The following is a 15,545-nucleotide window of genomic DNA, read 5'->3' on the forward strand; positions in this document are numbered from 1 at the left end:
CGGATTTGAAGCTGCACAAGGTGTGTGCACAATGGGTACCTCATGACGCCACCGTTGCACAGAAACAAAAGCGTGTGGAGATTTGCAAGCAGTTGATACAACAGTACAGTGAAAATCCGACCGAGTTCTTTGAGCGTCTGGTCACCGTCGACAAAACTTGGTTCCTCTACGAGACTCCAGAAAAGAAACGCCAGTCCATGGAATGGAGGCATACTGGAAGCTCACGCCCCAAGAAGGCACGAATGGGACTATTCGTGCGCAAACAAATGGCGAAAATTTTCTGGGATAAGGAAGGGATACTACTGATGGAATGGCTCCCTCCCAATACATCCATCGACAGTGAGAGCTACTGCAGTTCACTGCATAAACTCCACCGATGCATCCAACAACGCCGACAAGGAAAATGGGGCCGTGACGGTTTTCTCCTATACGACAATGCACGGCCACATGTCAATCGCCAGACAATTGCCACAGTGCATGAACTAGGGTTTAGTGTACTGTCGCATCCTCTATATTCGCTGGACCTGGCTCCTAGCGACTATGTTCTATTCGACACAATGAAAGAGAGCATGAAAGGTAAAAAGTTCAACACAAGTGATGAACTCCATACATTTGTCCGCCAGTGGCAGAGAGAAATGCAAAGAATGGTTTGCTACACAAATAAGGAAGCTTTCAGAACGGTGGCAAAGGTGCATAGACATTGCCGGAGAATACCTCTAAAATAAACTATAATCGTTTGTTCAATAAATGGTTCCTGTGAAAACAAATTAATTGTAGTGCTAATCATTTCTGAACGCCCAAGTAAAATAAATAAAATTTAAATTGAAAAAATATTAAGTTGAGAAGCCTGCTAAGAGAATTAATAAGTAATTACTTTTGTTCTATACTTGAATACATTCAAAATATACAAAAATATTGAACTCAATTTCCCTGATATTTCCAGGTTTTCCAGGTAGTGTATAAACCCTGATTTAGGAGAGATACTAAATGCCAGATTTAAGAGCAAAATGGAAATTTCTGCCTTTCAAAACAGGTTGTTATAAGGTTCTAGGTTTGCAGCACTTTGTCCGGGCAAGGATCTAGAACACAGGTTCCCCTTCCCATTTAACTATAATAAAGACAGAAAAGAACGTGCCCTGTGGAGCTCTAACACGCCTGCACTCGCTAACGCTCGCGTGGCAATATTGTGTGAATTAAATATTAAATTTGGCACAGATAGGAACCAATCTAGACACTAACCTAGATGTGGGGGGACCTGTGTTCTAAAACCTTCCCCTTTGTCAGTGATATCTGCAAGCTACCGGCTACTCAAAGTGGGAACTACTACCGTTCACAGCCAGTGAATTAACACTTTTTCAATGACTCGCAGCTCATCAATCTACACGCTAGCTTACATACAAATCTTCAATTAATTTACAGTCCGCGAAGCATTCCGTGCAGGTTAAAAATGCACTTGTCAATACGAATATTGGGAGTATGTTCAGTGCAAGGGGCCCAGAAGCACGTAAAAAAAAAAAAAAAAAAAAATACAGAAGAAATGAATGATGCAACTATTTAGACATAACGTAACGTAACCTAACATAAACTAATCTAATAGTAGTAGAAATAAGCGATATTCCATTTCTACTTTTTTAGAGAACATAACATATAACATATAACATTTTTTAGAGAAAAGAGTTGACCTCTTTTGCTAAACATAGGCCGAATTTTGTGTATTGTCTGGCGCATTAAATCGGTTCGTATGTGGCCTAATACTGTGAGGAAGTCTACCTGTGGACTAGAATAATGAATTACGCTAAACTGAGATCTACTAAAATAGGGTCCCCACTGAGCACGAATTCTCTGACCTTTCCAGATTTTAGAGGTAAGTACGAACCCTGCAAGAAGAAATAAATTTAATCTACATATAAGAAATCACTTTGTACAGTACACGATCATTAGCTTTGAAATTCTCAAAGAACAAGAAATATCAAGCACTCCTTACCCTAAATATTTTTCAGGCTTCTTAGTCAAAATATTGAACTTATTTAATTGTTCACGAAGAACTTCAATTCCCTCAACACATCCTTCCATGTCACTACATTTAGACACAAAACCCACATGTGTATGTTTTTCTTCTACAACCCTTGCACTATTTTTAGACAGAGCCATCTTTAGTTATCATATGAAACCAGTCAATAATGAAACATCACAGAGCGGTGTTTCATGCTAAGGTCCAAATCTGGAATTCGAATGTAGGGAAGAGCACCCTCACTTGAGCCTCACTTGTACTTTACCAGCTTGACAAACCCCACGCAGACCTTGCGTTTTAGTTTGAGATAGTCAGCGTTGTGGCTACCATTAATTATTGCAGTATTAGCGTTGCGTTGCGATTCGCAAACTATGCTAAGATATTTATCCTTCTTATCTTGCTTCTCACTATTGCAATTGTATTCGTTTATTTGAAGAAAATACAGTCGCCTTTCATATGCACTTGCTTATTTTATTTGTAGTAAAACACTTGTAAGGATAAAATACAAGTGTATTACTTTGTATTTAATTCTATCGCTTGCAGAAATTTTCGTTATAAATATGGCTTATCATGCAAAGTATTGAGTTTTGCCTGTGAATTTTGCAAAATGTAGAGCACCATAACCCATATTTATTTTTCCGATTAACCATTTTTAACTAATGATGAAATTTCAATAATTGTCCATTTTATTACCCGTGAATCTCGTATTTTTGCCATATTCTCATGTTGTCATATAAATTTTTCATACCCAGTGTTAATGCTTACCAGATTAATTGATAGTTACGTTTTTATATGAATTACTTTCCTAATTGTATTGGATAATCAATTACGTTCGTTTTGATGAGGCTACTAAATGAAGTAATAAGTTAATTATAATATTTATTTTTTAAACTTCTAATAATTTCTGGATATTATTGTTGGTGTGCCGTTTGCTGTTTGTACATCAGGGAGGCATGTATGAAAGTAAGATTTGTGTTACGTTTATTTTGAAGAAAAAAGTCTTGGAGATTTGAGGTAGTATTGAAATGATTTCTTAGTAGATATTCAGTTTATTTGTAGGATAAATCTTAATTGTAGCTGATGGTTAAGAATAGTCTTGACAAGAATGTGTAGTTATGGATACAGATAGGCCTATATCTTAAACCACTAGTATGCGGTTTAGTTTTTGGCCATATCAAAATCCATAAAAAAAATGTAGCACCAATTTTTCAACCTACATAGCTCTTTGAGAGCATATTTCTTTTGAATTAATGTCTGCAGTGTAATCTAGAAGCATGTCAAACAAGAAAACACCGTCCCGGCCTACATCACCTCTCCACAAAACTAGAGATTCGTTTGTGATATGTCCATTTTGTCGAGGATTAGGTTATTGGAAAGAAAAATTTCCGCAAAAGGAAGATGTATCAACCAATCAGAAAAAAACAGGCATTCTGCATAGGACAGACAAAGTTAGCAGAACGTGGGAATGTAAATCTGAGCCAAGCTTACATGAAGTTGACACCGTTACTGTTCGTTCTCCCAATAGCCCAGATGAAATTTTATCCCTAAGGTGTAAAAGTAGAGAATCACATTGCGACAAGCTATCGAGAAAGTCGTCTTGTAATGTTGTAGAGGACAAAGTAAAAGAATTGGTAAAGCAACTCCAACATGAAGATTGGGAAACGGTGATAAATGGATTGCAAGACATAGTAACCTTATCAAAATCAGCTAATGATTTTTTCACATCTTCAAGTCACATTATATATCGGACAGTGAGTCGTATGCTTTCCACTCCTAGATCCTATGTTGTAAGGATAGCATGTCAAGCCACTGGCGAGCTCTTCAAGAACATGTTATGCGTACAGCGGCCTGAATTTGACGAATTGATAGGCAGTCTGCTTCTAAAAACAGGAGACATAAATCCTACCATTCGTAACGCTGCGAATGATGCATTAGATGATATTATATCGTCTGTTCCTCCTAGTCATACATTAAGAGCGATAGCAAATTATGGATCAAACAAGAATCCGTTGGTACGTGCTGCAACCATGAGATTATTAGCTGATATCGTCTTGGTTTATGGTAGTGATGTTCTGTTAAATACAGCTTGCTTAAAAACAAGGGGACGGATTTTAACTACTGCTGCAAGATTTCTGTTTGATGGTGACTTATCTACTAGAAAATGCACAGAAAAGTTTTTTAAGGTTCTCATTGGTGACGATTTATTTGAAAAAATACTTTCAAGTGATGTTGACAAACTTCTTATTAAAAGAATCGAAAAGAAGCTACTTATGTTGAAATATCCGAGTTTGGAAGAGGTAAAATAAAATATTATGTCCTAAGTTGTATTTATCTTAATACAAATCTCGGATGACATTTAGTATCTTTCCCAAACCCATCGATGGCTCCGGAGCCGGTAATGAGTCTTATAGTGTACGGTACCAATGTAAATGACCACGTTTATGCGTATACCCACCGTCGCTGACGCACCTGCTCTGACTCAGTTGAGTAACATTCGTGGCTGTTAGTGACCACTTAACGCAAGTTGGTTTGTGTTTTCACTAGTTTTTGTCATTATGTTCACTCTGTATTTACACTCATCACAATTATAAATAAAGAACCGTAACACTACCAAGTGATTTGTGAGAGGAATTTAATCATACCCCAAACCTCAAATCAGAAGATGGTCGTTGTAACTTGATTTCCATGATGGCCATTTTAATAATCTCCAATTTGCTTTTCGTTCTTGAGCTGTAGATATTAAAATTCGGGAAAGAGACTTGTAAACATATCGCATGGAAGAAGAGACAAATAATAAATATCTGTTGTTTTTCGGTTTTATGTTATACGCATATGCCGTTCGGGGCAAAGGAAGCGGATGGTTAACGGAAGTGAATTATTCTAAATATTTGCGGAATATGATGATATGGGAGGAAGCCCGAGTAGGTAAAGAAAACCCACGGCTGCGATATTGTCACCACAAACTTATGTGGGGCGGGGTCAAACCAGGAGCCTCTTTGCACCAGAAGTTAGCGCTCTTCTACATAGCCCGTGGAAAGTAAATCATTACGGTAATTTTATCAATAAGTTTTTTTAAGGTACCCTCGTCACTGTGAATTCTGCATTTGCATGAAAGGAAAACAGGGAAATTAAATAATACGCGTAGTGGTTAACGTACTGTCACGGTATGCCGGAGATCCTGGGTTCGAGTCCCGGTCCAGTCAAGCCAGTTTTTCACTCTTTGTAAATTGTTTCATTCGCATCTACAGAGGATTGTGGTGTGTAAAATAAATCGGTTGTTTCCTCCTTTCATTAATATACTGAAGAACGTAATTTATTAATTTTACTAAAATACCGTATGTTATGATTTCTTACTTCCATTAGTACTTTATACAATTTTCTTTACATAAATATTCTTGAGCAATAACGAAGTAATAAAAGTAATTCTATTAGGAAAAAGATAATTAACGGGATGTAGTCCCACAATCAACGTTAGTTTTCTATATTTAAAAAAAAAAAAAAAAAAAAGCGCTGAAGAAGGCAATAAATTTGGGTTAAGCGCCAGAAAGTAGGTCCAAAATATGAAACTGACTAACAGGTAAACACAAAGGAATATAACATAAGGTACATGGACCTACTCTGCCTTATAAACACCATGAATTTTTGTCGAACCATTCCCTTTTAAATCATTTTGGGATTTTTTAAAAATTAATATTGAATGGGCATCGTCTGTTCCTCCATTGCTGACGATGTCAATGCACGAGAAGAGTTGTTTCATGAACCAGTAAGAAGTGGGGACATTTGAGATGGTAGAGATAAAGCGAAAAGCACTGGGTGGACAGGCGCTATTTGCAGCCACGGATTTAATCCGCTCCGTGTGTTGTTAGCTTACAATAGCTTCGCGTGTATCCAACCGATCTGGAAAACCTTTAAAAGTCACGGAATTCAACTTATACGTAAAAAGTCCTGAAAGTCACGGAATTGGCTTTTATTAAATTTCGTACGTACAAGTAAAGCCGTGTTCCCACTTAATATACCGTTTAAGCACTCATGTTCTGTTGTACGCATGACAGTATGGAATTACCTTTGTCCACAAACGGAGTTCCTCAAACCTTATTAGCGTTTCGTGGAAGACACGTTACCCCATTGGCACTCGCTTATTTCAATTTCTAGAAAGAAGGAAGTAATTAATTTTGTAGAGAAATAATATTGGACTAAGGAATAAACTGGTCAAGTGCTATATAGGAGTATTGGACTGTATGGTTCAGAGACTTGGATATTACGGAAGTTAGAGAAAAAGTATTTAGAGAGCTTCGAAATGTGGTGTTTGAGAAAGACGCAGAAAATAAAATTGATGGGGAGAGTAACAAACGAAAATGCTTTAAAAGTTGGAGGAGAGAAGAGGGCTAATTGGTTTGGACACTTGTTGTGAACAAATTGTCTTCTTCATACTGTCATAGAAGGAAAGACGGTAAGAAAGCGAGAAGTAGGAAAAAGAAGAACACAACTGATCGATGATCGGAAAAATAGACAAAAATATTGGGAGTTAAAAGAGGAAGCTGAAGATAGAGAAATATGGAAGAAATTTCAGACCGAACCTAAAAAGAAAAAACTCTCATTACTCCTTGAACTTGCCAACAGGCAGAATACCTAATAATAATAATAATAATAATAATAATAATAATAATAATAATAATAATAATAATAATAATAATAATAATAATAATAATAATAAATTATTATTATTATTATTATTATTATTATTATTATTATTATTATTATTATAACAGGTAAATAACTCGATATAATGTATAAAATAGAATCTTCTATTACAATTTATCTGTGCCACGGCGAGGAGAATAGGGTAAAGTTGTGACTTGAACTTTTATTTATAAGAAATTTATTATTGAGTTTTTATTATAATTAAAATATCCCAGTTACGGTGCTTTGTATCCTTGTACATTTTATTCTATGCAAGTCGTTTATTCGTCGGTTGTTGAATCAAAGCAAAGAAACGTTCATTACTACAATACGTGTTTTGGAAAATGTACAGGAAGCTACTTGTATGATATGTAACCGAACTTATCGTAAAGGGAGAATCACACACACACGAAGAGCTGAAACGTTGTTAAAGGCTGCTTGTAAAAAAGGTGGTGAAAATATTCCTTGGTTCAAGAGCTGCTAGTGAAATTCTAAAAATTCCTTCTCTCTACTGACACACGATCAGTAGTTTTATTTACTTTTAACTGAGGTTCTCGACGTTGGCTGAAATGAAAACATCAGAGTTGGAAAGATCCAAATCCGTCGATTAAGGCATGAGACTTACGTTGTCAACGATTCCTCCACGGATCAGTTGCCTGCGTGTGGTTAAGCAGGCACAAGTTTCACATTGAAAGTATGACAACAATTATTTACTTTAATAGTATAATAGATTTTTTTTTTTTTTTTTTTTTTTTTACAAAATTACTTCGTATATGAAGTTTAAATCCGTTGCATTTATCTGTCGTAATAAATGTAACTCATGTTTTTAAATTGCTAACAAATGCAAGATTCAATTTGTTTAATAACATTCTAATGGAATAACAATAAGAACAATAATGAATTAATTACTATACACATTTGTGTTAATAGTGTTGTAAAATATGTTTTGAGAGAAATAAGTTCTGTGTCGAGTGTTGAGCATCGATAATTTATGCTGTGATTCGAGTAGAAAAAGGTTGCAGAACACTACCCTATCATAATTAGAATTCAGATCCCTGGATTAGTCGTCCTGACTGAAGGTTCCTTTAGTTTCCTTCAAAACACAGCAGCAAATCAGCTCTGTATATTACTGGAAGTGACTACGTTTATTTTTACGTATACCGACGGGAAGTATTCTACTTGGCAGCAGATCCGACTTCCAAACATTCTCTATCCTAAGTCCAGCGAATGGATGACACTAAGTGATCCAGTGAGCATTCAAAATTCGTCCAATCAATAAAGAAAACACGGTGGCTCAGTGGTATAGCGCTCTCCTTTGAGCCATTGATATTTATCCGTAGATTCTTTTATATATTTAACGCGTCAGGAAGGATAAGAAAGTTCCGTGTTTTTTGAGCTATCAAATCGTGTCAGGTATGTTGGATGAAGGTATAATTCTCATCCCTAAACTTGAAATTTTGAAATACCTGCTCCAGAAGTAGGACTTTCCCTTACTGAATTTCAGGCTAATTTCCCCCTCAGTCCATTTCTTTACAGCAATGTCGGAAATGATAAAAAATGTGATGGAAAATAAATTTGTAAAACCAGAAGTTTTAGTTCTTTGAGTTCATGTATACGAATAGATGGAAAATTGAGAAAATTTCTTTGCAAACGACATTCGTGTTGCTACATATACTTGTTTTAAGAAATATCAACCAATAATGGATTTAGATATTTTAGATTTTCGCCGAAATTGCAGAAAGTGACTCAGAAATTTGTTCTTAAACATCTGCAGAAATTTCCTTTAAATTATAAATTGACTAGAGCTTTTTCGTATTTGGATTTTAGTCGCCAAGGACTGTAGATGATACAGGGTCAGAGTCTGATAAGGAAACTGTTTACTTCTCCAGTACAAATTGTCTTCTGGATTTAGCTGTTCTCTGTAGAAATGAAAAAGTTATATAAGATATATTCTACAGAGAAAAAGCAACAGAGTACAGTCAGCTTTGAAAAGTGCCTTTAGTCAATGTTAGACTCCTTTGCAAGTGGCTGATAGTCACTAGACAGTTCTGTTTTGCATAGTCTTAAAACTTCACAAATTAAAGTAAGTGTGATGAGGTAACTAGAGTCATATCTGGAATAGAGGTATATATATATATATATATTAGGGCGGAGCGAAAAATCACTTTTTTATATATCGAAGACGCAATAGTGCGGAAAAGTTGTCAATTGATATTGATAAAATACTGTAAAAATTTTGTTTCTGAAATCAAATATCTTCCGGTGGCGAATCGCCAAAAAAGATTTTGTGTCTTTATAAGGTATGCAAACCCGCCGTACACATAACTTTTTTTGTGTTTCTACAATAAGTGAACAAATTATTACCTATATTTCTTAACGTAAACAGTCTATAAATTTGAAGAAATAATTTCTAGATGATTTAGGCAGATTTGGAACCATAAAATAGCCCATTTTAGCAAAACAAAATATTGCATATCATATACTGTACTTGTAGTTTCTTATAAGGTTCTAGCATTAAATTAATATGCCGATAAATGTGTTCATTGTTCATTATAATTTTTCCTTCAACACTCTTTTTAATTTTAAAAAAATCTCGTACTGCATTATAGAGTTTAACTTCCTCCCCTGAATAAGAATTCAATTTGGACTAGTCCAATTGATAGTAGCAGTATTGAAAAAGAAAAAAACAAGGTTAGTATTCGACAACTTTGTTCGAGTGTGGAAGACGATCTTTTCAAGGTAATTTTGCGGTCTTAACATTGCGTTCTAGTATTTACTTCGTTGTGCGTAGTTGGTACGTATATAAACAGTTTGTTTTTGTACTATAAATTAAACTTTATGTAATGTGTGTGAAACCTGTATCTGTATTATATCAATATTGAAACTCTAACCATGCCGAAGATAAGAACAAGATTAAAAACGACTCACCCCGTGCTTGAACATCCAGCTGAACTTTCAGGTGTGTAGTTGCCCACAAAATTAGATGTAATGAAGCATTATTTTCAATTGGTAGAGCTGGAGAAGTGTGAGAAAGGGTATGATGGATCTGTAAAGAAGTTGGCGAGAGACGTTGCTGAATGTGTGAAATCTGTTTAGGGCAAAGCTTCCATCCCTTCTTTGTCGTTAGAACGTGTAGTTCAGTTTCTACTTGCTTTGCGCGGAAAGTATATAAGAAGTTTGTTAAATCTGAGAAGAAAACGAAAGCTTCTGCTAGTTTCCAGAAAAATGGATATATTTAAACAAGATTACACGAAGTCTTTTGATATATGTTCCTGTAAATGTCATGAACTTTCCATGTGCTCATGTGAATTAAGAAAGAAAGTACCTAGAAAGAAGTGGACATTTCTGCAAGAACAGAGAACAACACGAGTAGCCTGAATAGAGTGAGTTGACTACGAGGAGACTTTAAAACTAATCATACGCACTAAAAGTAAATCACGAGAGACCACCCGCCAACAGTCTTCTTACACATCACAAACGAGTACTTCTAATGAACTCCAGACATCATCTTATGATAGCGATGAGTCAGGTGTTGATGATTACTTTGCGAAACAACAGAATATTAGAGAAAAAAGAAGCAAGCAACAACGATATGTCCTTAGTCTTCTCGGTATGCTGGCAGACCGATTTCGAACATCTGATCGTGCAACTGCTTTGATAGCAACAGCTACATTGCAATCTTTTGGACTAATTGATCCACAAAATGCAGGCTAGATGATAGAATTTCCGGCGAGAAAGGGAAAATATAGGACAAAAGGAAGTGCTAATGGCCAAAGGAAAGGATCTTAGAGACTTGTACTTTGATGGTCTTAAAGATCAAACTCTATGCAGGAAAGAGACTGGAGGTCGCTTTTTTTCAGCAAAGAGATACGCTACTTGTAAAGATGGAGCTAAACACTTGTGGTTAATGAGAACTTCTTCAAGGTACATACCACAAAAGGAGCGGCAATTGGTTCAAGAAGTGCGTAATCCAAAGTAACTGTTATTTCGCACACCCGGAGAATATATTGCTTTCTATGGTTGACGATGAAAGACTTCACGTCAGAAAAGAGGCATATAGGAAGATAGTCAACGTAATGGGAAAAGCTAGGAATGAGAAGAGCAGATATTATGACAGTAATATCAGTAGGAAGATGAAACGAGGAAGACCAGCTAAAGAAGACAATGAATCACATGTAAAAAAATATATATATATGCTACCAAAGCTCAATTTCAATGCAAACGATTTCACAAACCTTATTAATTGGGAATCAGTTGAAGTGAGGCATCCTCCAGCGTTGTCTTGTTTTCCAACAAAAAAAGTTGAAAATCTGCAATAATAACCGTGAACACCCAGTCATAAAAAGAGCTTTAAAATACTCCTGTCACATTACGTACAGAACGCTGCGTGAAAATTGTAAGAGAAGCATCTGCAGCAGTTTGTGGCAGAGATGGTTTTATCAGACAAACTAAAAATACCGATTTGTAAACCAAACGTAGAAACAAAGACAAACTATGCTCTGCAAATAACGAAAGATCTAATTTTGAACATACGTGTATGGATGGTAGGGTGGGTATGGGAGGGACATGACCGGCACTCACGTCCTCGTCGTGGGTCCTGGGTCGTTTCGCTGAAACAAGCAGAGAGATGCAGAAAAAATATGTATTTTGTATTAAGTAGATTGTTATTTTGATCAAATTGACTAGTGTGTGATCCAAAATGTGCCTAAATCATACAGAATACATTTCTTAAATTTTATATATTACTTAACTTAAGAAATATGGGTTATACTTTTGTTCATTTACCGTAGAGACGCAAAAGATTGATGTGTACGGCGGGTTTGCATACCCTATAAAGACACAAAATCTTTTTTGGCGATTCGCCACCCGAAGATATTCGATTTCAGCGACGAAATTTTTACAGTATTTTATCAACATCAATTGACAACTTTTCCGCACTATTGCGTTTTTGATATATAAAAAAGTGATTTTTCACTCCGCCCTAATATATATATATATATATATATATAAACATAAAATTAAAGTTTTCAATAGACTTGTTTGTGCAGTTTAATGGAGGAATACAAACTGTTAAAAGAAAACTACCATAATATGGTTGTTGGTTTGAGGCCTAAAATTTATATCCTGGCAGGTCAGAGTGGTGCATACGCTGTATGCATATGTACACTCATGTCCAAAATTATTGTCGCATGTCTATAAATATCTTGTTGCAGGAATATAATTTGATAAAGAATTCGCCCGGTATTTCTTATAATTGTAGTGTGTGTATAATCAGCAAAGACATGTATGTGTCAAATTTCATGTCAAAAGAGCAGTAAATAAGAACAATAAAACGAAAATAAAATTTTCTTGTCCATTTAGCAATATTTTATTTTACTCGTTCTAATTTTCGTATTTATAATTCTTTTCCTATGAAATTTACCACAAATATACATTTTCCGATTATACACATAGTATCAATATTAAAAGTACCCTGTAAAATCATTATCTTCTTACAAGAAGACAGTTATAGAAGCATTCTTACAAAAAGACAGTTATAGATATGCGACAGTCATTTTGGACATGAGTGTACCATTCACCAGCAGACTGCCACATGGAGAATTATATGTTATGCCCGTGGAATATGTGAGCAGGCAATTGATGTAAACGTAGTGCAAAATTTATTTTTTCGATAATGGATTTCTGTGGACAGATGTAATTTAGAAAGATTACAGTAATCTGCACCTCATTTCATTGATTTCTTTTGTGACAGGCTGTCTGTGTTGGTGCGCCATGACTTCATTGCGAATTAAGTGAATCAGAGCTTTTTGTGATTTTTCAGAAATCTACACATATGTAGTGAGGTGTAAACAAGTCCTTGTTTATCCATTTATATTGCACTATAAAGGGAAAACAAGAACAGAACATGCCTGTTAAGTGACTCCAACAGAACACTACGGCTGTGTACTGCTTCCAATAGAAACTTACTGAGTTCTTAATAGACCAGTTTAGATTGTAGAAGGTACGCATCTTCTGATGGATCTAATGCTCAGTACAAAATAAAAAGAACTTTTTAAATTTATGTTTACATAACGCTGATTTTGGCATAGATGCTGAAAGGCATTTAGCTGCAACAGCTCATGGAAAGGGGCGTGTGAAGCGGTTGGTGGCACGGCTATGAGGTTGACAGCCCAAGGAAGTCTGCAGCATCCATATGATAATGAAATTCTAACACTCCGATAGTTGTATGTAGACGTTACCGGGGTGCATTTTATGTTCACCGTGTATCGCTTCAACAAGGCACAAACAGTTCCTGGAACAAAAATTTTACGCATTCAATTCGGTTGCTTTAGTTGTTCTTTTTTTTTTTCTTCTTTCTTTCTTTCTTTAAACAAGGTATTTTCGTATTGCCAGGGTTCATTGGAACAGACACTTAAAAAAATTGGACGACAATGGCAGATATAAATGGATACATAACTGCAATCTATGTATAACAGCAGGTAGTGACTGACGTATATCTTGGGGAAGGATGAAGAGCAAGATAAAGTGAAAGTAAGGTTTCTCTATCTAGTTGGTCTATCTCTATCTGTTGCATATCCTGAGAAGCCAGATGTTTTCTGGATTCGTGCAGTGGATATACTATGTAAGGTGAATTCGGTAATCCCAACAGGGCGATCATATGCTTTGGCTGACAAAGATGTAATCACAACCGAAAAAGTCTTTCGAGTTCGCTCCAAACTAAGTTGTAAGCAGTATCCAGAGAAGACTTGAACTTGCAAATATCAATCTGCCACAAATCTGGTCAGTGTTCTTTTTTGACAATGGTGTGTTATTAATTTGATTTTAATCCATCGTGGTTTGTGTAATTTGATCCTGTATGCCTAGGTATATACAGGGTGGCTCAAAAATAAGTATACATCTTGCATTGATCAAGTATAACATTCTAGCTTATAGGTTTATTTGCTTCGGCTGTTCTGAGCTTAAGATATAAGTAAAAACACATTAAGAACAAATAATAAAGAAACTAAATCTACCTAATGATTAACAATAAGAAATGATATAAAAAGCAATGAATTGATCAGTACGGAACTGTATACCTACTTGTGGGCCACCCTGTATATATGAACAGCCTAAATTAACATGATTTTCAACTTCACGTTTGGAGTGAAAACTCTTGTAACAATACCTTCCTAGTGGCTAAGTGGTTAGCGTACGCATCTTTGGCGTGAGAGACTCAGGTTCGTTTCCCGGCGGGAGCTCGTGTGGTTCGGATTCCATGTTATAGATCCCCGTCTCATATGGCCCCGCTGCTGAACGGAACGCTAGACTAAACAGAATCAAATCAAATTTCATTATAATGTTCCCATGCTGATCCCAAAATAAAACTTTGAAGATGCATTATGATAGTCCGAGTTTTTTTATTTATTTAATATTTTTATTTTTATTTAATATTTTGAAAATTTTTAAATATGACTTGTTCAGAAAATCAAATTCAAAATTTTTTTTTCAAAAACAGAAATATGTTTTTACAAAATTCTGTAGTGTTACATGTAATCTGAAAACTCTTTTCATAAGCTTTAAAATGACACCTTAACTAATCCCAGGTCTTTTAGATCAGCTGCAACTGCCAATCAAACAAATGTCACTCTCGCAATTTTTGGTAAAGTTTGATAATTTTTAAGACCTGTAATTTAAAAACTGATACACAAATCAACTTGAGCTTTCCGCTCGCTCCGTACATTGGTGATGGCGGTCAGAATGTATAATCTCACTGCTGTGTGTAAGAGTTGATCTGAAACTTTTTGTTACTTTGATATGGAATGGCTCATTCACTTTTATATAAAGATATTTGCCTTCGGGAAACATGTAGGAAAGTGTTAAAAAATACAAATAAGTATACCTTACGTTCGTTAAGTAATTTCTTTTAACTATTCGAATGTACTTATTTTGACATATATGTACCCCTGAAGACTGTCTTTCTTTGTTAAACAACAGTTGAACATTGATACAGACTTTTTTATTTTGAAGGTTTTGACAGGCACTCAATCACTTCCTCTTATTTTTCTTAAATTACTCAGTACAAATAGCTTATTACGACAATTTGGGAAGGTTGGACGTAATACTTAAAAAAATACTATTAAATTGCTTTTGCTTTCAACACATTTGGTATAATGCACAACGCCTAAAACTTCGCATTTAGATTTCTGGCCTACAAGGGAATAACAATAGAAACAGTTATCAGTGTATTATATAAAAATTTATAGTAACCATACGGGTCACTTCCTCAATTTTTTATTCTACTTAACACTAAAACACCCGTTATTGGACAATTTGTCCTTGTAGATTTTCTTTTGTTAATCATATTGTAATTTTTGAATCCAGGGTGGATTCCTTCAGTAACTTTTCATTGTTTTAACCAAACAATGTTCTTACAGAAAATGGTTTGCTATCCCTCAGGACAGTGTACCTGAAACGCTCAATAAAATGGACAATTTGTCCACCATTAAGAAGGTTTGACTTAGTGTTATAAGAGGTAGTTTTTCATTCCACCTTTTCTACACTTGAATCTTAATTTTAAGATTATTTTAAACTTAACAGATTTGTATATTTTAAAATTCTGACAAGATACGCAGTTGATATATGCCTTCCTGTTCTTGTTATTATTATTATTACTTAGATTAGAGTAGAGTTTAGCGTCATTTTCAGCAGCACGGGTTATATGAGACGTGGAGCTTCATCTTAATGTAGGATCAACCATATGAGCACCCACTGGGATTCAAACCCGGGTCTCTTCCCCAAAGACCGTATGCTAATCATATAGCCATGAGAGAGAGAGCTTTATTTTACTTTTTACGTAGTGTACCGTGTTATATAT

The 15,545-nt window shown here is 35.3% G+C and overlaps 2 protein-coding genes across 8 annotated transcripts in view; one reads left to right on the forward strand and one right to left on the reverse strand.

The window, feature by feature from the left end:
• LOC145677432 (U3 small nucleolar ribonucleoprotein MPP10) overlaps positions 1–2,184 on the reverse strand; it is a 52,180-nt gene extending 49,996 nt beyond the window's left edge. The window contains exon 1 of the mRNA XM_081747922.1: positions 1,985–2,184. Within this exon, the coding sequence (XP_081604048.1) occupies positions 1,985–2,151 (167 nt within the window). The 5' untranslated portion in view covers positions 2,152–2,184. The remainder of the gene's footprint in view (positions 1–1,984) is intronic.
• A 553-nt stretch (positions 2,185–2,737) lies between these two features.
• The window catches only part of Snup (snurportin-1), a 73,723-nt gene continuing 60,915 nt past the window's right edge, over positions 2,738–15,545 (forward strand). For 2 of the 7 annotated variants that reach the window (XM_081747959.1, XM_081747953.1), the window contains exon 1: positions 2,760–3,025. The gene's annotated coding sequence lies outside the window, so the exon portion shown is untranslated. Of the gene's footprint in view, positions 3,026–3,998; positions 4,024–15,545 lie in introns of those variants that run through there. The other 5 variants (XM_081747933.1, XM_081747928.1, XM_081747926.1 and 2 more) reach the window with 5 other exon arrangements.

Source organism: Thermobia domestica, chromosome 2 (assembly GCF_964235325.1).
Source record: "Thermobia domestica chromosome 2, izTheDome1.hap1.1, whole genome shotgun sequence".
In the NCBI taxonomy this organism is placed as follows: Eukaryota; Metazoa; Arthropoda; class Insecta; order Zygentoma; family Lepismatidae; genus Thermobia; species Thermobia domestica.